This window comes from Hyperolius riggenbachi, chromosome 6, assembly GCF_040937935.1.
Source record: "Hyperolius riggenbachi isolate aHypRig1 chromosome 6, aHypRig1.pri, whole genome shotgun sequence".
Taxonomy (NCBI): domain Eukaryota; kingdom Metazoa; phylum Chordata; class Amphibia; order Anura; family Hyperoliidae; genus Hyperolius; species Hyperolius riggenbachi.
In genome coordinates this window covers 352,117,299-352,141,238 of record NC_090651.1, presented here as the reverse complement: position 1 = coordinate 352,141,238, position 23,940 = coordinate 352,117,299, and the positions used below count along the sequence as shown (strand labels likewise).

At 45.8% G+C, this 23,940-nt stretch overlaps 1 protein-coding gene across 11 annotated transcripts in view; it reads left to right on the top strand.

Moving 5' to 3' along the window:
* EIF4G3 (eukaryotic translation initiation factor 4 gamma 3) overlaps positions 1–18,233 on the top strand; it is a 137,410-nt gene extending 119,177 nt beyond the window's left edge. For all 11 annotated transcript variants that reach the window (XM_068241675.1, XM_068241673.1, XM_068241672.1 and 8 more), the window contains 7 exons: positions 1,762–1,887; positions 3,464–3,548; positions 3,645–3,743; positions 3,853–3,999; positions 4,431–4,512; positions 4,594–4,740; positions 16,761–18,233. In XM_068241675.1, coding sequence (XP_068097776.1) covers positions 1,762–1,887; positions 3,464–3,548; positions 3,645–3,743; positions 3,853–3,999; positions 4,431–4,512; positions 4,594–4,740; positions 16,761–16,942 — 868 coding nt within the window. In that variant the 3' untranslated portion in view covers positions 16,943–18,233. The remainder of the gene's footprint in view (positions 1–1,761; positions 1,888–3,463; positions 3,549–3,644; positions 3,744–3,852; positions 4,000–4,430; positions 4,513–4,593; positions 4,741–16,760) is intronic.
* Positions 18,234–23,940: the final 5,707 nt, after the last annotated feature.

Here is a 23,940-nt window from a genome sequence, read left to right as displayed (position 1 = left end):
CAGAGGGAGGAGCAAGGAAGGGACCCACCAGAGGGAGGAGCAAGGAACGGACCCACCAGAGGGAGGAGCCAGGAAGAGAGCCACCAGAGGGAGGAACAAGGGAGGGACCCACCAGAGGGAGGAGCAAGGAAGACACCCACCAGAGGAAGGAGCATGGAAGGGAGCCACCAGAGGAAGGAGCATGGAAGGGAGCCACCAGAGGGAGGAGCAAGGAAGGGAGCCACCAGAGGGAGGAGCAAGGGAGGGACCCACCAGAGGGAGGAGCAAGGGAGGGACCCACCAGAGGGAGGAGCAAGGAAGGGACCCACCAGAGGGAGGAGCAGGGAAGGGAGCCACCAGAGGGAGGAGCAGGGAAGGGAGCCACCAGAGGGAGGAGCAAGGAAGGGAGCCACCAGGAGGAGCAAGGAAGGGACCCACCAGGAGGAGCAAGGAAGGGACCCACCAGAGGGAGGAGCAAGGAAGACACCCACCAGAGGGCGGAGCAAAGAGGTTACCCGCCAGAGGGAGGAGCAAGGAGGGGACCTGCCAGAGGGAGGAGCAAGGAAAGTTAAAGCCTCATCACACGTGTACGGGGCATGTTGCCTGGCTGGGATCTGCACCTGATCCCTCGGGCGACATGCAGGGCTGAGGCTGTACAGGAGCAGTACAGACATCACATGGCGGGTAGGGTAAGCCGTGAAAACAATTCTCTCTGCAGGCAGTTTGCTGGGTGAGAGGGGGGGGGGGGGGGGGGGGGCGAGGCTTCCGTACAAGCTGGATTCTCTGCAGAGACATGTGACCAGCGCCTAGAGAAAAAGGAGGGAAGGCTTTTCAGCTTTTTGTTACAAAAGAAAAAATGCTTTTTCAATGTTGTTTTCTGCTAAAGGAAGCACAGGAGTTTTAGAAATAAGTCCGTGTGGCCACTCTAGATGGCCAACGATGTGCAAATAATTCTGGCTGGCATGCAAATGTTATGCAGCTTGGAATTGGGCCAATCAGGGGCCTTCCTTGCTAAATTTGGCTGGCCTGGTTCCCATCTGCCTGTAATATGCATGTATGCTGAACATGATCTGCTTTATTCCGAATTTCAGGCTTTTAGGGTCGGTTCTCACTTGTAAATTGGTAAAAATCACTGTACACTCTTGTGATTTCTGAGGGATTGCAATCAGCGCTTTTTTAGCATTGCAATCACTCTTAAAATCATGAGAAAATGCTGCGGTATCGTGTTTTGCTACCACCGTGAATTGCCTGCAATCTCGGCGTGACATCACTGCCATATAGTTACTATTGTGCTTTAAAACGCTCTAGCAATCGCTGGCGTTATCGGTAAATGCCCACTAATTGCCCAGGTGAGAATAAGCCCTTAGGCCTCGTTCAAATCATTTAGCGGAGATGGCTGTGCAATCGGAACGCAACACGTACGATCGCACGTCATCTGCGCTACTATGCACTGCGCTGCAGATCCCATTCACTACAGTGATTGGATTTGCGCTGTGATTCCCCAAAAAATGCAGGAGTGCGATAACGCGTTGCACTGATGTGCAGCGCATATGATGGGAGCGGTAGAAGGGCTTTCTATGCCCTTTTACCATTCTTGTGTGTCGCACACTATACTGTACAGCGTTATCACTGGCTGCCTGGAGGGGGCGCTCTTCAGATAATCCTTGTACAGCAGTCATGTACCTCTCTGCTGGGTGTGCCAAGCTCTGTGCTTATCCCAGGATTGGCTCATTGGATAGATCCGCCATGATTGCCTCAGAGTAACCGCTCTGTCGTGTTCAGGTTTTCAGAGACGCTGGAGCTGGCGGATGATATGGCGATTGATATACCGCACATCTGGCTGTACCTGGCGGAGCTGGTCACCCCCATGCTGAAGGAAGGAGGTCTCTCGCTGAAGGAGCTGATCACGTGAGTCTTAAGAACAGGAAGCAGGAATACCGCTAGCACTTTTCTAGTCTTTGTCCCCACTGAGGGATCTCTTCCTTCCTGTTGTATGACTGAGGTCACAGGGCAGTGGTTTATGTGAATCCTTACAGATAAGAGTTGGGGTTCCTCCCTCCCCTTAAAGTGGACCCAAATTAAAAATTCAAGATTTCAGAAATAAAATCTATTTTCTAAATTATAATAATAAATAGCAGCCTTTTTTTAGCTGCATGATGACAAATAAAAAATAATTAACATTTATTGGAGGAACCCCTCCCTTCCTTTCATATTCCCGGGACAGAATCCGGCAAACTGGTGGAGTAGGAGGTGTCCGGCAAAGAAGAAATTGCTAATGGCTGCCACCTGTATAACCCTAGTTATGAAGAGAGATGAAAAGCATGCACTGAAATGCTCATAGGCTTTAAGGAGTGTTAATTTATCTTTGTATGTGTCAGATTGGTGCAACTAAATATTTTGAATTAAAAAAAAAAAAGTTTGGTTTGGGTCCGCTTTAAAAGGAACCTATACTGAAAGCAAAAAAAAAAGGGTTTCACTTACCTGGGGCTTCTACCAGCCCCCTGAAGCCGTCCTGTGCCGTTCTGGAACTATCCTCCAGTCTCCGTAGCGGCTCAGTTTCGTTTTCGGCAATTGGGGCAGTCGATGGCCCACTGTGTCTGCACGGCCCTTGCTGCCTCCTTGCTTACGCTCCAGTCACCGGGAGTGTCCTGCGCATGCGCAGTAAGAGATTTGCGCAGAGGGCTTCCAGCAGCGGGAGTGTGGCAAAGTACACACACGGCCAGGGCTGTGCAGGCACAGTAGGCCATCAACTGGCCCAGTCGCTGAAAACTGAACTCAGCCGCTGTGGGGGACCGGAGGATTGTTCCAGAAAAGCAGGGGCACAGGGCGGCTGCAGGGGGCTGGCAGCAGCCCTAGGTAAGTGAAACGCTTCCAATAAAAATAACTTTTTTAATACTGTATATCAGGGTACACAGTACCACCAGCAGTAGAATCAATTTCTTTCTCCCCTTCTGCTTTCAAATCATCCTTCACTCCTCAACCTGCTTACAAAGTCATTACCCTTGTGACTGAATCATTTCCTTCTCACATTTTTACTGTTGTGGGAAAGGAATAAAGATTTGGAACAAAGTGAAATGTATAGCCCTGACTGCAGGCAAGCTTATAGTGTGGCGCAGGCTGCAACTGTGCATTATTACCATATTTTGTAGAGGATGACCAGTCCAGGAGATGTCCTGCCACAGCCCATGGCGGTAATTACGATAGCGGTGGGCCGAGTAAGATCTAACTCAGCTGTTTGCTGAGGGGAAGACCCCCGATATCAGAGGATATCCGTACTAGATTTTCACCCAGAATGCTTGAGTGATCAGTTGTGATAAAAATATATGCATAGCTTTGGAGCGGTTGAGTTGAGGGCTGCATATTACCATGTGTTTTCTGAGCCATTTTATGGTTTTGTCCCTCTCTGATGATGTCACTGCAAGGGGGGAGTGTTTGTCACCAGTTCTTATGTATTGACCTCTGGCTTCTTTTTTTTTTTCACCAGAGAGTTTAACAAGCCTCTCATCTCTGTGGGAAGCGGAGGAGGAGTGTTACTGTCAGAAATATTGCACCTTCTATGCAAACAAATGGTACGTGACGCTTTTCCGTACAGCTGTTGTAAATGTGGCTGAATATTAACCGCCGGGTACACAAATAACTTTTCCGTCTCTCCTGACCTATTTCAGAGCCATAAGAAAGTGGCGGCATTGTGGAGAGAGACTGGACTGCGATGGAGAGATTTATTACCAGAAGGGGAAGATGTACAGAGCTTCGTGAGTGAAAAGGTGAGCAGGAGGCGGTCGTGTGACCTTTACGTCACGCGCTTGGCGTGCTGCCAGACTGTCTGCGACCTCCGAAGCCACAGCTAAGACAGATTGCGTTTTCTTCCATCAGAATTTAGACTTCACTTTATCGGACAGCTCCAGCCCTACTGAGAGTCTTTCCAGGAAAGAGATGACGGCGGAGGAGCTAAATAAGCGACTGGAACAGCTCATCATTGAGGAGAACGCTAGCGACGAACACATATTTGATTGGGTAGAAGTATGTACCGCTCTGTTATAACTACATATCTTATTCAATTCCAGGTTAAGAAGGAGCACCACAGTGAGAGTAGCGGTGTGCGACGACCCCAGCTGCTGTCCCTGGGGCTTTCAAGTAGTCAGAACACAGATAGGTCGGCACCACTAAGTAGTATAAATAGATGTTTTATTCCATCACACAGGTTACAGTGACAGACTGCTGTTTCGGGAGGAAATGCCTTTTTCTGCCCGAAACAGCAGATTCACTGTAACCTCTGTGTGATGCAATAAAAGAGCTATTTATACCACTTGGCGGGTGCCGATCCATCTGTGCTCTGACCTACATGTCTTATTTCCTTACCGGCGATGTATTTACATCTTCAGCTTGCGATTCAGACGACAAACCTGGTGTGATAGATGATGCTGACTCGCCTACTTGTCCTTGTCTTCCAGGCCAATCTAGACGAAAGCCAGATGACTTCTCCTACATTCCTTAGAGCTTTAATGACGGCAGTGTGCAAGGCGGCGATTATAGGTGAGCGCTAACAACCGGCCAGCCGTACTACCTCTGCCCAGAGTATGACGGAATGTCACATGTCCCTCTTCCTCTCTCCAGGGGACTGTTCTTCATGCCGTGTGGACACTACCTTTCTCAAACAGAAGGTTTCAGTCTTACAAAAATACATGGACACCAATGTAGAGAGGGAACTACAAGCACTTTATGCACTTCAGGCATTGATAGTAAAACTTGATCAACCTCCCAGTAAGTATGACCTCATGATGTCACCTGACTCCGCCCTATGACCCAGTGACCTCCAGTACCTGGAGACGTGATGAGTGTTGTCATTCTGGGGGATAGCTTATTGCAGCGCTCACGCCAACGCCTTGAGTGTTACTTCAACTCACAGCAGGGGCAGGAAGTAGGCTGAATATCCTCAGACCTGCCAGAAGAGGCGCTCCAGCGCTAACGGTCGTCACAGGAGCTGCGGAACGAAACTCACAGAATTAACTTTCTGTTATTGAACAACATCCATCAGCAAGAAAGGTTTTTTTTCATTAGCACCGTATTCAGTCATTGTCACTGAGGACACTGCTTTGTAAAACATTTGCCTTTTATTCCCTAAAATTTGAGTCCGTTTCTATATTCGGTGGAAATACGACTGTGCCATTAGCAGCAGGGGAGACTTGTGGTGATTATAATTTTTAATTTTTTACATCTGTAGAGCCATTTGTAAAAAAAATGTAATAACAGAAAACTGGAAAAACACTGATGGAGTGTATGTCTTACCTTCTCAGAAGAACAAACCAAGAGAGGATTCTGAGGTGCTGGAGATGGTTACATTTCAGCACTTGTATTGACCTGAGGAAGCAGGGAAGGGCCTGTGAAACGCTTTGTCCTAACATGCATGAATAAATATTCTTTTCCATTACACTTGGTTTGTTCCACTGAGAAGGTAAGACATACACTTCTCACCTATACTCCAGCATATAGTTAGTAATTCATGAAGGGTACCTCCATCAGTGCTTTTTCCAGTTTAGCTTATACTCTTCGAGGCTTTGTTGTGCCTCTAAACTATCTAAGGAGAGCGACCAACCAGCATCTGCCGCAACAAACCTGGGATACTGAACGGGAGACGGTTTAATTTTCTCACCCACCTTTGCGAGTATATACACATACACTTATCTCACATACCAACCTATCCAGCGATACTGCACCATCCGGCTCCTGGTTTCTCTCATCTTACAGATACTTGGTGGTTATGGGTGTCCATCAAGAATCAAAAATCCTAGCTTATAACAGCTTTTGTTAGTGCCTATATAAAATACTACCTCAACTAAAGAGGCACTGTAGTGACGTATAGGAGAAATATATGCAGTAAATTATTCAGGATAACCACTTTAACAGTCATGCAACTGTGGAGAATACTAAACTCAATTAAAGGGGCACTATAGCGAAAAAGTGTAACATTTAAAATATGTGCAAACATAAACAAATAAGAAGTACTTTTTTCCAGATTAAAATGAGCCATAAATTACTTTTCTCCTATGTTGCTGTCACTTACAGTAGGTAGTAGAAATCGGACAGAAGCGACAGGTTTTGGACTAGTAATTTATGGCTCCTTTTACTCTGGAATGTTTGCACATATTTTAAATTTTACAATTTTTCGCCATAGTTGAGTTTAGTATTCTCCACAGTTGCAGGGCTGCGGAGTCGGTAGAAAACTCATCCGATCCTCAGTTTATTAAACCACCGACTCCGACAACAGGTATCCAAAAATTGCTTCCGACTCCACAGCCCTGCATAGTTGGTTCACCTATATTATATAGGCACTAACCAATTTGTTTCCTTTCATATAAAAAAGGATTCTTGTATGTACTGTAAATACAAAAATTACATAGAACAGGGCTATAACAAGTATTCAAATAACTTAAAAAAATAAATCATAAAACAGCTTTGATCATGTGAAGAAATTAAAGTCATACTTTGCCACCATCTCCTGGTGAAAGGGAACTGTAGTGACAATAATGTAAAAAAAATTTTTTGCAATCGGTTTTTATAAATTATTTTAGTCAGTGTTCGCACACCCTGCTTTACATGCTGACATTTTTCCCAGGTGGTGACATTTTTAGTCCTGTTTGGTTACTCAAAATTCCAAGTCCAGTACAAAATATACCAGGTCTCCCAGCATGCTCATGGAGAGAATTCAGAATAGCTAATTAGCCTAGGCTAAACATCACTGGGAAGGCGGGGCCACATACATTAATACAGCAATATATAGATATGGGAAGGGATTATAATGCTGAAACCAGGATCATTACCATAAAAGTGGGTATCCTGGATAATTTCCTGCATTCTATTATGTCACTACAGGGCCTCTTTAAGTGGAGGCATACAATAAAGGATGCTTATGTGTGTGTCTATGGAGCTTATTGAGCTTATATTTATACACAGGGGTTTCTTATTTGTGTGACATTCACATGAGTCTCTGACGTCCACATTGGGAAGACGCGTGCTTCCCAGCTGCAGACGTGCTTGTCTATGAATTAGCGCATACATGTCAAACTCCGGCCCGCGGGCCAAATCTGGCCCTCAAGGGGTTTCCCCACTTTGCATTATGTTTGGCCCACTCTACACCACCAGAGAAGCTATATTGGAAGTGAAGCCCTAGATCACCAGGTAAGCCATATGGGGAGGAAGGGGAAAGCACTAAACACCAAGGAAGTGTATAGTGGAGGGAGGAGGGCCACTAGACACCAGGGAACTGTATAGAGGAGAACCACTAGACACCAGGGAAGTGTATAGGGGAGGAAGGAGGGCCACTAGAAACCAGGGCGCTATATAGAGGAGGGAGGAGAACCACTAGACCCCAGGGAACTGTATAGAGGAGGGAGGAGAACCACTAGACACCAGGGAATTGTATATTGGAGGGCGGAGGGCCACTAGACACCAGGGAGCTGTATAGAGGAGGGAAGAGAACCACTAGATTCCAGGGAACTGTATAGAGGAGGGAGGAGAACCACTAGACACCAGGGAGCTGTATAGAGGGAAGAGAACCACTAGACACTAGGGAACTGTATAGGGGAGGGAGGGGAAGTCACTAGACACCAGGGAACTGTATAGTGGAGGGAAGAGGGCCACTAGACACTAGGGAACTGTATAGGAGTTGGAGGGGGCCACTAGACACCAGGGAACTGTATAGTTGAGGGAAGAGGGCCACTAGACACCATGGAACTGTATAGAGGAGAACCACTAGACACCAGGGAAGTGTATAGTGGAGGGAGGAGGGCCACTAGACACCAAGTAACTGTATAGAGGAGAACCACTAGACACCAGGGAAGTATATAGTGGAGGGAGGAAAGCCACTAGACACCAGGGAGCTGTAAAGAGGAGGGAGGAGAACCACTAGACACCAAGGAACTGTATAGTGGAGGGAAGAGAACCACTAGACACCAAGGAACTGTATAGTGGAGGGAAGAGGGCCACTAGAGATTAGGGAACTGTATAGGAGTTGGAGGGGGCAATTAGACACCAGGGAACTTTATAAGGTGGCCAGTAGACATTGAGGTTGGCCGGCGATTAGGTCCCAGTGTTCAATTTCGGCCCACTTTGTATTTGAGTTTGACAGCCCTGAATTAGAGCCGACACTGGGCACACAAGCTACAAGATATGCCATGTCTAGATTACAGGTGCAGACATCCTCTAAAAACTTACCTTGATTCAAGAGAGCGCTACATAAGGATTCTGGAGTCCATGAGACATTTGTGTACACAGTCAATGCAAACAGTCACCGGGGTTATGAACCACACTAGAACGAAATACTTGTATGTGATTATAATACTTGAGGCTTATATACACACTCAGGTAATGTTGCCTGATGGGGGTTGGGACCCATTCGCCCGGACGATATTTCAGGGCTGAGGCTAGGCAGATGTGTCGCTCTCTTGCATAGAGGTATAAAGTGGAGGAGAGCAATGCCGTCGTTCATTGCTCGGCCGAAGTGATCCGCTAGGGTAGATTGCTGGCCGAGGGGTCCAGGGCTGCCGTACACAAACTGAATTCTCGGCAGAGGCGGTCGTTATCAACCACCCTGGCCCGAGTTTCATCTGGCGGGTGTATGGGCCTTTAGTTTCTTGAGATAATGTAAAAACAATGACATTAGATAATAAAGAGATACTAATGCAGCTTGTCTACACCTAGCAACAGGTGGGCAGGAAATTGTTACCAAACTCTACAACTGCAGCTCTGTGATCCCTACCACTTGTTGTCCTTTTCATCTGTCCCCCCCTCCCTGCTAATGGTACATCCCCTTTTATACTTATGTCTTTGCGTAGGAAAAGCGACTGAAAGATTTTAGAGCATAAAGGCATATATTTAACAAAGCTGTGTCCTCTGTGATTGTGATGGTAACAGTATACTGAACTAATGGAAAGAACATTTTTTTTTTTATTTTTTGCAATAAATGTCCTTTAACCTCCTTGGCGGTCTGATTCTTTCCAGATTTTAGGGTCTAAAAGCGGTGCAATTTTTTTCCACTCTTTCAGACCCTAAAACCTGAAAAAAATCATTCTGGCAGGGACATCTGCAGCAAAAAAAAAAAAAAAAAGTACCTTCCTGGGCTCCTGTGCTGCAGTTTTCTCTTTGCCCACAAGATGGCGCTAATATACATATAAACGAACTTCTCTATATTTCTCTAATATAGAGAAGTTCGTTTTCAATATTAGCCCCGCCCCCGATGACGTCACGCTGCCACCACCGCTCTGCTGCTGCCACCACGGCTGCGCTGCTCTAACTGGCTGCCGGGTCCCCAGAAGAATAGCGGGGACATGGGGGATCCCGGCGGCCAGGGAAAGACCCCACACTGCCGGGGAGAGAGGCTGGAGTCCCGCTGCGCAGCGAGATCGCGCACGGGACTCCAAAACTACAGGTAAAGCTCTGCAATGCCTACCCCGACCTGAGCTCGGGATCACCGCTAATAGCTTCTTTTTTCTACCCCGAGCTCAGGTCGGGAAAACCGGCAAGGAGGTTAAAGAGTAACTGTCAGGCTGCAGAAGCTAATTTAAACCTCTATTCTCCTGTGTTAAACAGTTTAGAAGGAAGCCCAAAAGCCATTAGTGAAGATAAAAATCTCAGTTACCTTTGATGTGTGCTTATCTTAAAGGCTGTTATAGACCCATAAGGACGCAAGCCGCATACTAAACTGCAAAGCATTCTGGGGCCCTCCCCTCGGCTGCTAATGAGACGTTACAGCAGCTTCTAATCAGTCCAGCGCGTAGCACTGATAAATCTCCGGGCTGGGTACACTGCAGGAGTCAGCTATTGTTCCTAGCCACATGGCTCATTAATATTCACTGCACACTGTGTTGTTCAAGTACCAGCTTTTCTGTGATCAGGAAGCAGGCAGGACACGATGACACATTTGACAGAAAAACATGGAGCCTGCCATGAGCTGTCAGGAGCATCTATCTCTGCATATACTATATACAAATTCTGTGAAATCCAAACGTAGACAGTGAAATGCATATGTAATGTAAGTACAGCCAATCTTTAGCTACTGATATATGTGTTTATTTTCTCTGAGACCTTATACCTAACAGCTCCTCTTTAAAGGGAACCTAAACTGAGAGGGATATGGATGTTTCCTTTAAAGCAATACCAGTTGCTTGTCAGTCCTGCTGATCTCTTTGGCTGCAGTAGTGTCTGAATTGCGCACCTGAAACAAGCATGCAGCTAATCCAGTCTGACTTCAGTCAGAGCACCTGATCTGTATGCTTGTTCAGGGGCTGTGACTAAAAGTATTAGAGGCAGAGGATCAACAAGACTGCCAGGCAACTGGTATTATTTTAAAAGGAAAAATCCTTAGCCTTCTCAGTTTAGGTTTCCTTTAAGATCTGTGAGGCTGGGTTCACTCTCACGACGTATCCGACCGGTGGACATTCACAGCAGATCTGCTGTACAATGCGCTATCCATCATTCTCATTATGCCTGTTGTTATGCTCATGTCATACCCGGCATACTATATGACACGGCACATATCCGCCTGGCATCCGGCAAGGTCGGGCAGGATAGGACTTTGCACTCTGGCACTGCAGCACACGTTTATGTACAGCTCTGTCGTGGTCGTTGCAGCAAGTGGTCCAACAACAGGCATAGTGTGATCTTAGCCTCTGGGTGCAATACAGTGGAGGAAATAATTATTTGACCCCTCACTGATTTTGTAAGTTTGTCCAATGACAAAGAAATGAAAAGTCTCAGAACAGTATCATTTCAATGGTAGGTTTATTTTAACAGTGGCAGATAGCACATCAAAAGGAAAATCGAAAAAATAACCTTAAATAAAAGATAGCAACTGATTTGCATCTCATTAAGTGAAATAAGTTTTTGAACCCTCTAACAATAAAAGACTTAATACTTAGTGGAAAAACCAGAAAGGTAGACAGGAGTACCGCTACACCGTACTGGGTGGGACAGTGCATTTTTATCCGCTGACTGCTAGGACGTCTCCTGTAGAGATCTTTCAAGACTTAGTAGAGAGGGAACTTATTGAGCTGGCTGGCACTGCCAATCAACGGCAGAAGCCCAATTTGTCTAAAGCGGAGTTTGGGGCCATTAAGAGTCTGCAGAATAATAGGGAAGTGGTTATACGCAATGCGGATAAGGGGGGTGCAGTGGTTATCCTCAATATTACAGATTACAAGGCAGAAGCCTTGCGGCAGGTAGGGGACCCCCTGACATATCTCAAGCTACCCAGGAACCCCACTTGTGAATATCAGAAACAGCTTTCTGACCTTCTTAGCTATGGCAGGAGTCTGGGGGTGCTGGACCATAGACTGGCGGTCTACTTGAGAGTTGATCGTCCTATAATCCCAGTTTTCCATCATCTCCCCAAGATTCATAAGCCGGGGGCTCCCCCGAAGGGCAGACCTATTGTTGCGGGTATCGGCTCTCTGGGTGAGCGCCTTAGCGAGTGGGTGGATTCCATGCTGCAGCCCCTGGTTAGGAGACTGCCGGGATATCTTAGGGATTCCAAGCACTTGCTGGCCAGTATGGAGGGTTTTGTGTGGGACGACAATTGTAGTTGGCTCACCATTGATGTTAAGGCCCTATATTCTTGCATTCCACACCATCTCGCTTTGACTGCCTTCCACTTTCATTTGACCAGGTACTCTGGCTACTCTTCTGACTTGTGTGTTTTCATCTCTGCTGCTACCGAGTATCTCCTAACCCGCAATTATTTTATGTTCGATGGAGCCTTCTACCTCCAGAGGTGTGGAGCCTCCATGGGGGCCAAATTTTCCCCCTCCTTGGCCAACCTCTACATGGGGTGGTGGGAGGAGTTCCACATCTTTGAGGGTGTTGGGCGCCATCTGGAGCAGGTAGCGTGGTATGGGAGATTCATAGACGACATTCTAGTCGTCTGGAGGGGTGGTCCTGATTCGGTACATCAGTTTGTGGATTGCCTTAATAAACAATGAATGTAACCTGAAATTTACTCATGTTTGGCAGGCCAGTTCTATTGTAGATCTGACCTTGGAGGGCAATCCTACTTCGGGGGCTGTCCAAACCAGGACGTACCGGAAGCCTTGTGCGGGAAATTCTACATTACAGGCAGCTAGCTGTCACCCTGTACACACGATCCGGGCGGTCCCGGTGGGCGAATTTATTCGGGCCCGCCGTAATTGCTCGGATCGGGTGGCCGAAAGACGAGAGTTTGATGTGGTAGAGGGACGTCTCAGGGAGAGAGGATACCCTAGGTGGATTATAGAAAGGGGCAAACAGCGGGCAGCCTCCATCCCAAGGGGTCAGTTGATACGGGCCAATGCCTCAGGACGCGATTTCGGAGATAGGTCCGCATTTAGCTCGGAGTTTCAGGAGGTTAGAAGTATCATCACCAAATACCTGCCTATCTTGGAGGGTGATGAGGACTTGCGGCCCTTTCTTCGCAATGGCGTCAGTTTTTCCAGTAGGCGGGCCCCCACACTGGGCGGTATGTTGTCCCCCAGCCTTTTTAGCACACATACAGAATCACTGACGTGGTTGTCTGCTAAAGGCTTATACAAATGTGCAATACCAACCTGTAACTATTGTGCTTTGCACACTAGAACAAAAATTGTGGAATCATTACATAATGGATATAGATCTAACATCAGGCATTTTATTAACTGCAGCTCCAAAAACGTGATATATTTGGTGACATGTCATATCTGTTCTCTCCAGTATGTGGGCTGCACCACCAGACCCCTTAGAGCCAGGATATTGGAACATTTCTTGGGGGCTGGGTGGTCCACACAAAATATCTCCAATGTTGCCAGACATTACCGACAGGCTCATGATGGTGATATGTCTGGCTTCTCCTTTCATGGAATAGAGAAGGTCTCCTTGCCTAGGCGAGGAGGTGACCTTCAGGCTCTAATACGTAAAAGGGAGGCACTTTGGATTTTCCGTCTCGGTACTAGATCACCTAAGGGTTTGAATGCGAGGTGGGATCTGGCTTTGGTGACAGGTTGAGAATAGGGTGGCCTTCTGAACCTTGTATATATTCCTCTGATTACTTTTGCTCCTCACCTGTATGTGTTTTTAACTTTTTCAATGTTTAACCTTACATTTTTAATGAGGTGTTTTTGGTGGGCTGTGGCAGGCAATTTGCTCCCTCCCTTGCTTGGGTGGGGTCGGGCCCCGCCTCTTACTACCCTCCCTTTTTAAATTCACAATCAGAGTGCTATGATATGACTATGATTAAGGACTTGGAGTCAGAAACATGTTAGTCTAAGTGTTTTACCTGAACTGGATATGTCCTGAATAAATTACATTGGAGTGGAGACATCAGTGCGGACCTTCCTTTACTACTCTTAGTGGAAAAACCCTTGTTTGCAAGCACAGAGGTCAAACGTTTCTTGTAATTGATGACCAAGTTTGCACACATTTTAGGAGGAATGTTGGTCCACTCCTCTTTGCAGATCATCTCTAAATCCCTAAGGTTTCCAGGCTGTCTCTGTGCAACTCTGAGCTTGAGCTCCCTCCATAGGTTTTCTATTGGATTAAGGTCCGGAGACTGACTAGGCCACTCCATGACCTTAATGTGCTTCTTCTTGAGCCACTCCTTTGTTGCCTTTGCTGTATGTTTTGGGTCATTGTCGTGCTGGAACACCCATCCACGACCCATTTTCAGTTTCCTGGCAGAGGGAAGGAGGTTGTCGTTCAGGATTTCACGATACATGGCTCTGTCCATTTTCCTGTTAATGCGATTAAGTTGTCCTGTGCCCTTAGCAGAAAAACACCCCCAAAGCAAAATGTTTCCACCCCCATGCTTGACTGTGGGGACGGTGTTTTGGGGGTCATAGGCAGCATTTTTCTTCCTCCAAACACAGCGAGTTGAGTTAATGCCAAAGAGCTCTATTTTGGTCTCATCAGACCACAGCACCTTCTCCCAGTCACTCACAGAATCATTCAGGTGTTCATTGGCAAACTTCAGACGGGCCTGCACATGTGCCTTCTTGAGCAGGGGGACCTTGCGAGCCCTGCAGGATTTTAATCCATTGCGGTGTAATGTGTTTCCAATGGTTTTCTTGGTGACTGTGGTCCTTGCTAATTTGAGGTCATTCACTAACTCCTCCCGTGTAGTTCTAGGATGCTTTTTCACCTTTCTCAGAACCATTGACACCCCACGAGGTGAGATTTTGCGTGGAGCCCCAGAGCGAGGTCGATTGATGGTCATTTTGTGCTCCTTCCATTTTCGAACAATCGCACCAACAGTTGTCACCTTCTCTCCCAGCTTCTTGCTAATGGTTTTGTAGCCCATTCCAGCCTTGTGCAGGTCTACAATTTTGTCTCTGACATCCTTGGACAGCTCTTTGGTCTTTCCCATGTTGGAGAGCTTGGAGTCTGCTTGATTGATTCTGTGGACAGGTGTCTTTTATACAGGTGACTTGTTAAGACAGGTGTCCTTAATGAGGGTGACTAATTGAGTAGAAGTGTCTAACCACTCTGTGGGAGCCAGAACTCTTAATGGTTGGTAGGGGATCAAAAACTTATTTCACTCAATGAAATGCAAATCAATTGCTATCTTTTATTTAAGGTTATTTTTTCTATTTTCCTTATGATGTGCTATCTGCCACTGTTAAAATAAACCTACCATTGAAATGATACTGTGAGATGTTCTGAGACTTTTCATTTCTTTGTCATTGGACACACTTACAAAATCAGTGAGGGGTCAAATAATTATTTCCTCCACTGTATGTGTCTTTTAGTCACAGGAAGTTGTTGCATTCATAACAAGGGCTGCGGCCATTTATGTATGCGGCGGTATATTCATGATTATTGAAGATCCCTCAAATCTTTCTTAAAAGGTACCTGTAACTTTAAAGGGACTCAGAGCTGAAACCAATAAAAAGATTTAAACATACCTGGGGGCTTCCTCCAGCCCCATCCGCTCGGATCGCTCCCACGCTGCCGTCCTCCGCTGTCTGCAGCTCCAGATCGGCTTACAAATCTATCAGCTAATCAAACTGATCATGTGCTTCTCCATGAGTTCTCCAAGGCTGGGCCATCTCTACGCTGCAGTTCTCCCTCCAGGTGGCGCTGTAACCTTATAGTGAGATCGCCGGCTATTTCATGATAGACGGCGACCTCAACTGGGGCAAGCAGAGCCTCGGAGGAGGGGAAGAAGAATGGGGGCTGAAGTCGAGAGGTGAGTAAAAACGCCCACTGCGCACATTGCTTTGCGTAAACCTCCCGGTGGCTACCACGATTTCAGCTTGGGATAACCGCTCCTAGCTTGATAAACGCTAAGGAGGTTAAGGAAGCCCTAGTAAGTATGGGACCCGAGACGCTTCTCATCTCAGGTTCTCTTTAAAGAGGAGCTGTTAGGTATAGGGTCTCGGAGAAAATAAACACATATATCAGTAGCTAAAGATTGGCTGTACTTACATTACATATGCATTTCACTGTCCACGTTTGGATTTCGCAGAATTTGTATATAGTATATGCAGAGATAGATGCTCCTGACAGCTCATGGCAGGCTCCATGTTTTTCTGTCAAATGTGTCGTCATGTCCTGCCTGCTTCCTGATCACAGAAAGCTCGTACTTGAACAACACAGTGTGCAGTGAATATTAATGAGCCATGTGGCTAGGAACAATAGCTGACTCCTGCAGTGTACCCAGCCCCGAGATTTATCAGTGCTACGCGCTGGACTGATTACAAGCTGCTGTAACGTCTCATTAGCAGCCGAGGGGAGGGCCCCAGAATGCTTTGCAGTATAGTATGCGGCTTGCGTCCTCTTGGGTTTTAACAGCCTTGCTGATAAGCACACATCAAAGGTAACTGAGATTTTTATCTTCACTAATGGCTTTTGGGCTTCCTTCTAAACTGTTTAACACAGGAGAATAGAGGTTTAAATTAGCTTCTGCAGCCTGACAGTTACTCTTTAAAAAGACTATAAAGTCTCAAGAAAAACATCTTTTTATTTAACTAACATGTTTAACATCTTTGCCCTACCTAAACCGCCGCATCCCCGCCGTTGTAATCTAACAAAATCCCCCCAAACTCCCCGGGGGGCAATCCGGGCAGTGCTTCCGTGAGAGGCAGAGCTATAAGCCGCAGCTCTGCCTCTCAGCACGTCTGTTAGCCCGGATCGCCGCCTCTCTCCTGCCCCTCTGCCTTCCTTCACTGAGAGCGGCGGGGGAGAGGCGGAGATCCGCTGCTGATAGACGCGAATGGTGGCAGAGCTGCGGCAGAGATGAACCTAGACAGGAAAATGAAAAAGCTTTCATACATACCTGGGGCTTCCTCCAGCCCCATACGCTCTGATCGATCCCACACCGCTGTCCTCCGCTGCCCGCATCTACGGGAACCGGCTCCCGTCACTGACGTCATCGGAGCCAGCTACGCAGGAGAAGTGCGCCCTCTACGTATCTCTCCAGCGGCTGCTGCAGAGATACGCAAACAGCGCACTTCTCTTACGCTTAGACTGTCTCCGACTGACGGAACAGCGGGGAGCCGGTTCTCGTAGTTGCGGGCAGAGGAGGATGGCGGCGTGGGATCAATCAGTATATGGGGCTGGAGGAAGCCCCAGGTATGTATGAAATCTTTTTGCTGTTCATATATGGGTTCCCTTTTTATGGGTACCTTGAGAATGATGATGTAGCTCTTATCCCCTCCAGGTGGCACTGTTGCCCAGTTTTTCCTTAGTGCCATGATGGAGTGGGGATAAATGATAGCAACCATGTAAGTATCATGAAAGGAAGTTTAACAACTTAATCAGATTGGCTGTGCTTCTTTCGGCAGACTTGCTCCGTATGTTTTTCGACTGCCTCTACGATGAAGAAGTCATTTCCGAGGACGCCTTCTACCGATGGGAGAGCAGCAAGGACACGGCGGAGCAGGACGGGAAAGGCGTAGCACTAAAATCGGTCACTGCCTTTTTCACGTGGCTGCGGGAGGCCGAGGAGGAGTCGGAAGATAACTGAAAACAAATAGATAAAACTTAATCAAATCACATTCTAAAGTCCCTCATGGCAAAAGACGGACGCGACGCCGCAAGGGCCACTTTCTGCATCTTTTTACCTTTTGTTTGTTTTTGTTTTGTTTTTTCTCCTTCCGTTCCTCTGTTCGCCAATCAGGGTACAGAAAATGGATAAACACGAGTGTGAAAGGATTTATCGGAAACTCGCGCTTGGGTGATGAAAAGGGTTTCCCAGTCCCAAGAAAAAAAATTTGAGTTGTTTGAGGTGATCTTGGAGAGTGGAGAGCGATTGACGCGTTTCAGGGGGGGTGTGGGGAAGAAGGTCACCCCAGTGCATTGTGGGGAGAAAGCTCCTCCCTCACAGAATATTTATAGAAGTATTTTTTTGTTTTAATTCCCCCTCATGATGTTTTTTTTTTAAAAGCAGAAGCATAGTAAAAAGAAACGAGGAAAGACTTGCCCTTGAGAAAACAAAAAACAAATTCCACAATTCATTTCAGAAAGAGATAAAATAATTTATTATCCACGGACTACGGCAGCCAGGACTTCCGCTATCGGGTGAAGCAGAGTGTACTGTAGAAGATGGGGGTCCCTGGCCTCTTCCTTGCATTGTAGCCTGCCTTTTATATGTAAAAAAGAAAAAAAACAAAAAGATATAAGAGAGAATGTTTTATGACAGGTTTGAGCTTTGACTGTCGAGTTACAGCACTAGTTGGTTCAGTTGGAATGAGCTAAAAAAAAAACACAAAAAGGAAAAAAAAAATTGAATTGAGATTTCCAATTCTCCTTCTCAACGATAAGCCCCTCCCCATGCGCATTCTGCGGCCAGCGGGAGGCGGTAGAGAGCGGGGGGTGTGACTGATGGCGTCTGGAGTCCTGGAGCGCCGCCAAAATACAAAGGGCCCTCTGCAAAATGATTCCACAGTCCGATTTGCTACTTTTAGTTTGCCGGAATCTGTTTCTCGGTGAAGAAGCACGGTTATATAACACAAAATAAACGACAAGTATGGAGATTTTGCAATTCAGTATTTTAAAGGAAAACAAACAAAAAAAATGAATCGCAGCAAATTAGAGGAAATAAAAACGACAAGTTACAGAAGGCTTCCAACGCTTGGCGTAGAAGGAACGCAGGAAGGGGGAGCGACTGTGCGCCTGTGTGAGCTGCAGCCACGGCCAGCGCAGCTTTCCAAAATAACGGCACATGCCACTGTGCTACGCTTTCTCTTATGTTGTATTTCTATTCATTTTAGCCTGGTTTCCTATGGAAAGAAAGGCTAATAAAACTCTGTACCCTGTATTGTCTGTGTCTGTCCATGGGGGGGGAGGGGGGGCTGCTCCAGTGGTTATTAGGAATCTGTTCTATCAGCTGTCATGTGACTTAGCCAAGGGTGCCACCCTGTGGTAAAACAGTCTTTGGCAGCGCTGGTTAGTGGTTTGTCAGAGCCACCACTGGGCTGGTGGGAGCATTACTTATGCTGGATATGGTTGATGCTGAATATGGCAGGTTTTTTTTTCAAAGGGTAACCAAGATGACATGATGAGATAGACATGTGTATGTACAGTGCCTAGCACACAAATAACTATACTGTGTTCTTTTTTTTCTTTTTCTGCCTGAGAGTTAAATATCAGGTATGTGAGTGGCTGACTCAGACAGGAAGTGACTACAGTGTGACCCTCACTGATAGGAAATTCCAACTATAAAACACTTTCCTAGCAGAAAATGGCTTCTGAGAGCAAGAAAAAGATAAGGGTCAATATTTCACTGATTTTTAGCTCTGGCATACTTCAATAAATGTGTCATTGAGCAAAAACAATAAAACAGTTAAAACTTAAAAAGTAGATTTAAACATAAAATAAAAATGTGGAATATCCTAAAAAGTCATTTTTAGGAGAAGGAAGATAGATACAATTGTTTGTTTCATTAATTTATTTTCGCCTCGGGTGCCCTTTAAAGTAAAACTGAAGCAACCTGAAAAAAAAAAAAAGATACGCATGTCCCACAAAGAGCCTTCCCAGGCCTCTCTCTATGTCCCCATTCCACCGCTGTTTCCTGTTAAATTTCTGCGCCTTCAGAACTCCTTGAGGCTTCGTGTGGCCGAGTGCTTCTGGAAATGGGCGGGGCCGGACTTGGCTCGCGCATGCGCAGTACAGATGCGCCCATCTTCGGAAGTACTCGAGCAAACGAGTGTTTCTGAAGCCTTCCGCACACTCCCGAACAAGGAGACAGACAACACCCAGAAGGTTCTTCCCTTTACATAGAATATCTACATTTTTTTCCTTTAAGGTCGCTTCACATTTGCTTTAGAGAAATAGGTTTAAATCATGACTGTTACCTTTGGAAATTAATTTTGCAAGCATAGTGAATAGAGTTGGTGAATTAAAGGACAACTCAAGTAAGAGAGATATGGAGACTGTCATTTTTATTCCTTTCCAGGCAGCTAAAAAAAATTAGTTACTTACCTGGGGCTTCCACCAGCCCCTTGCAGCTGACCTGTCCCCTCCGCTCCCAGCCACCGGTACAGAGGCTGACCTCGCGAGGTCGTCCTCTACTGTGCCTGCGCAAGCCTCGCTGTCAATCACTCGCATGTGGTGTGGAGTGTACTGCAGAGGCGCAGAACTACTGCACACAGTAACTACCGAACGCCTGTGCAGTACACTTACCACGTGCGAGTGATTGACAGTGGCGCTCGCGCAGTAGAGGACAACCTCGCGAGGTCGGCTTTTGAATCAGCGGGGACCCCAAGCTGGCGGCTGAGAGCGGAGCTGCTTCGAGGGACATGTCTGCAGCCTAGATATTCTCATTTTCAGCAGAGCCGGTTTTTCAGCACATAAACCATCTTAAAGTGAACCCGAGATGAGTTATATGGAGGCTGCCATATTTATTTCCATTTAAGCAATACCAGTTGCCTGGCAGTCCTGCTGATCCTCTGCCTCTAATACTTTAAGCCATAGACCCTGAACAAGCATATGCAGCATATCAGGTATTTCTGATATTGTCAGATCTAAAAAGATTAGCTGCATGCTTGTTTCTGGTGTGATTCAGACACTACTGCAGCCAAGCATATCAGCAGGGTTCCCAGGCATCTGGTATTGTTTAACACGAAATAAAAATGGCAGCCTCCACCATATTCTTCTCAATTCAGTTGTCCTTTAAATGCTAATATTTCCAACTTTTATGGATATTTAACTCAAATTGTATGCAGTGAAGAACTGGCTTAATCTAATGCTCCTGGCTATACTGATTGCTCAGTAGGGACACTAGGTGAGATGCAAATCATTTCGAGTTGATGCAGCATTATGCAAATTTTGCATGCAAGTTTATGCAGCTTGAGCATGAGCCAATCAACTCCTGCTGAGGTAAAGTTCAATTGGTCTATTTTCAAGCTGCATAAATTGGCATTCAAAATTTGCATAATCCTGCAACAACTCGAAAATATTTGCATCTCACTGACCATTGCTCAAGTCTAAGGCTACATGCACACTTGAGATAAAAGTCTTTGGAAAAGGCAAGATCACAGACCAATTTTACCCCATTCCATGTAGTATGAGAGCCATACTCTACAGTCTATTTTATGGAGCTGCACTCCCCATCAGACAGAAATCTTTGCAAGATGCTGCACACAAAGATGCTGTACACATTCAACAGATCAGTTTCTGCAAAAGATCTGTTCCTGCAAAATGCATTCATAGTCTATGATATCTGCAGATCTCGTACACACCTTGTTTAACAGACATTCATCTGCATATCTGACAATCATCTGAAGATCCATCCTGGTGGATCTGATCTGCAGATCAGAATGTCTGTTAACCACCCTGGCATTCTATTAAGATCGCAAGGGTGGCGGCGCAGCAGTATTTTTTTTATTTATTTTTTTAAATCCTGTAGCTAGCCTAGCGCTAGCTACATGATTCCCTCCTCCCGGCGGCGTCTTACTCACCTTTCCGATCGCTTCCGGCGCATTAGCCCATCCAGAAATCCCGTTCTGAACGGGATTTTTTGGAGGGCTTCCCCCATCGTCATGGCGACGATTGTGATGACGTCGTGACGTCATCGGGAGTCCCGATCCACCCCTCAGCGCTGCCTGGCACTAATTGGCCAGGCTGCGCAGGGGTCTCGGGAGGGGGGGGGGGGGTCCTTACGCGGCGGGTAGTGGAGCAGCGGCGGCGATCGTCCACCACATGCAGCTAGCAAAGTGCTAGCTGCGTGTTTTAAAAAATGTGTTTAAATCGGCCCAGCAGGGCCTGAGTGGCGCCCTCCAGATACCGCCAAGGAGGTTAAACAAGGTGTGTATGAGGATCTGCAGATATCATAGACTATGAATGCATTTTGCAAAAACGGATCTTTTTCAGGAACAGATCTTTTGCAGATACTGATCTGTTGAATGTGTACAGCATCTTTGTGTGCAGCATCTTGCAAAGATTTCTGTCTGATGGGGAGTTCAGCTCCATAGAAAAGACTGTGTAGAGTATGGCTCTCATACTACATGGAAGGGGGTAAAATTGGTCTGTGATCTTTCATTTTCCAAACACTTTTATCTCAAGTGTGTATGTGGCCTTAGCTGCGTTTGGTTAGCATAAGAAAAGGGGGACTTGATGAAACAAAAATTGCTATTTTTTTTATGATATTTAAATTTATTTAAACAGAAAATCAGCGCCAGGGGAATCAAGTAGTTGATCGCTGCTGAAGAAAGACAATGTCCAAACAGTCCACACAGATAAAACTATTAAAAAATCAGCTCAGATCATGAGTGAATCCACGGTTTCACAATCAGCTGTATTTCACCACAGTGGTCATCCAGTTTATGCATCGAAGGAGCTTACCAGCTGCTGATAACCCACATTATAAGGTTGTTATCTCGCATTCAGTGGTAAGGAGGACCAGGAGCCGACCAAGATCCAAACTTCCAACCATCCTTATTTCAGTTTAGTTCCGGCATACCATCCGGAAGATCAAAACGTGCAAATAAACGGCAGATCTAAGTGTAAACCGTTTATTGGTAAAACATAGCACATAACTATAAAAAAGAGGAATAAAATTTAGTAACACTTACATACGGGGCCCAAGCAATGAGAACCCTGAAAAAATGTTTGCGCTTGCTTGCTGGTCCACAACCAGTAAGAGAGTACAAGGTGCCTTCCCAAAGGGGAAATGGGAAGGGAGACAAGGTGGCACCTTTTACTGTCTTACTGGTTGTGGACCAGCAAGCAAGCGCAAAATTGTTTCGGGGTTCCCATTGCTTAGGCCTCGTATGCAAGTTTTACTAAATTGTATTCCTCTCTTTTATGGTTATGTGCTATGTTTTACCAATAAACGGTTTACACTTAGATCTGTCGTTTATTTGCACGTTTTGATCTTCCGGATGGTATGCCGGAACTAAACTGAAATAAGGATTGTTGGAAGTTTGGATCTTGGTCGGCTCCTGGTCCTCCTTACCACTGAATGCGAGATAACAACCTTATAATGTGGGTTATCAGCAGCTGGTAAGCTCCTTCTAATCCTTTGGGTGATGGTTGACCACTTCCATGCATAAACTGGATGACCACTGTGGTGAAATACAGCTGATTGTGAAGCAGTGGATTCACTCATGATCTGAGCTGATTTTTTTTTTTTTTTTTTTTTAATAATTTACAGTTGTTTAGGGCCTGAACACACTTCTCTGCATTTTCAGCAACACATCAAGGTTACAGACTGACTAGCAATGCTGAGAACTGCACAGAAGGGCACCAGCGTACACCGGCTCTAAGTTGCGTGCAGTGTGCAGCGCAGGTAGCCGTGGAAACACAACACTCGCATTGCTTTGCAATTCTCCCCAATGCAGCTGCGATCGCATTTATTTATGGGATTGGATCGCATTATTACTATGCATTGATTCTATGGCATGTCAGACATTCTATGTGATTCTGATGTCAGGCGTGTCGCTCACACTGCGCATTGCTGGAAACCCGATCAATGCACAAGTGGAGAGAGGGTCTGCCTATTGTAAAATGTTACCTTACATTGATTTACATTTCTCACAGGTGGCGGCATCTTTACTGCTGGCAGATGTATCACTGCGCAATTTGTTGGTGTCTAGTGAGCTAATTGTAATTTTACCTTCTTCAGGATGAGTGGTTTCTGTATAACTCCAAGAGGCAATCCCTAGATACAGAGCTGCAGGTTAAAGAGGCACCCAATCAGTTCAGGGGTTTTTTTTTTAACCTGAAGAAATTTAAGTGACTCCTTAAAGAGAAGCCGTAACCAAGAATTTAATTTCATCCTAATCAGTAGCTGATTCCCCCTTTCCCGTGAGAAATCTATTCCTTTTCTCAAACAGATCATCAGGGGGCGCTGTATGGCTGATATTGTGGTGAAACCCCTCCCACAGTGTGATGTCAGGACCATGGTTCTGACATCACACTGTGGGAGCCTTGTTGCATTGTGGGAAATAACCGCTGTTTACAACTACGAAAAAAAGCAAGTAGCTTCTCCTTCCACAGACATCACCTGCCAGCAGTAAAAATGTCACCATGTAATAAATGTCAGAATGTAAATCAGGGAGAGGAAAATTTTACAATGGCCAAACACTGACTAAATCATTTATACATAATTATTGTAAAAATGAAGCACCTTTTTTATTAAATTATTTTCACTTGAAACCCTCTTTAAAACTGCAGCTCTGCATCTATGTACGTCTCTTGGAATATGCACTCTGTATGGGCCAGTTCACACTTACTTAAAAAAAATACTAATTTTGGACGTTTTTTAAAGGGGCACTATGGCGAAAAATTTTAAAATTTAAAATATGTGCAAACATATACAAATAAGAAGTACATTTTTTCCAGAGTAAAATGAGCCATAAATTACTTTTCCCCCATGTTGCTGACACTTACAGTAGGTAGTAGATATCTGACATTACCAACAGATTTTGGGCTAGCCTATCTTCTCATAGGGGGGATTCTCAGTGATTTATTTATTTTCAAAAGCACTTAGTGAACGGCAGTTGCTGCATCCAACTTCCAAAA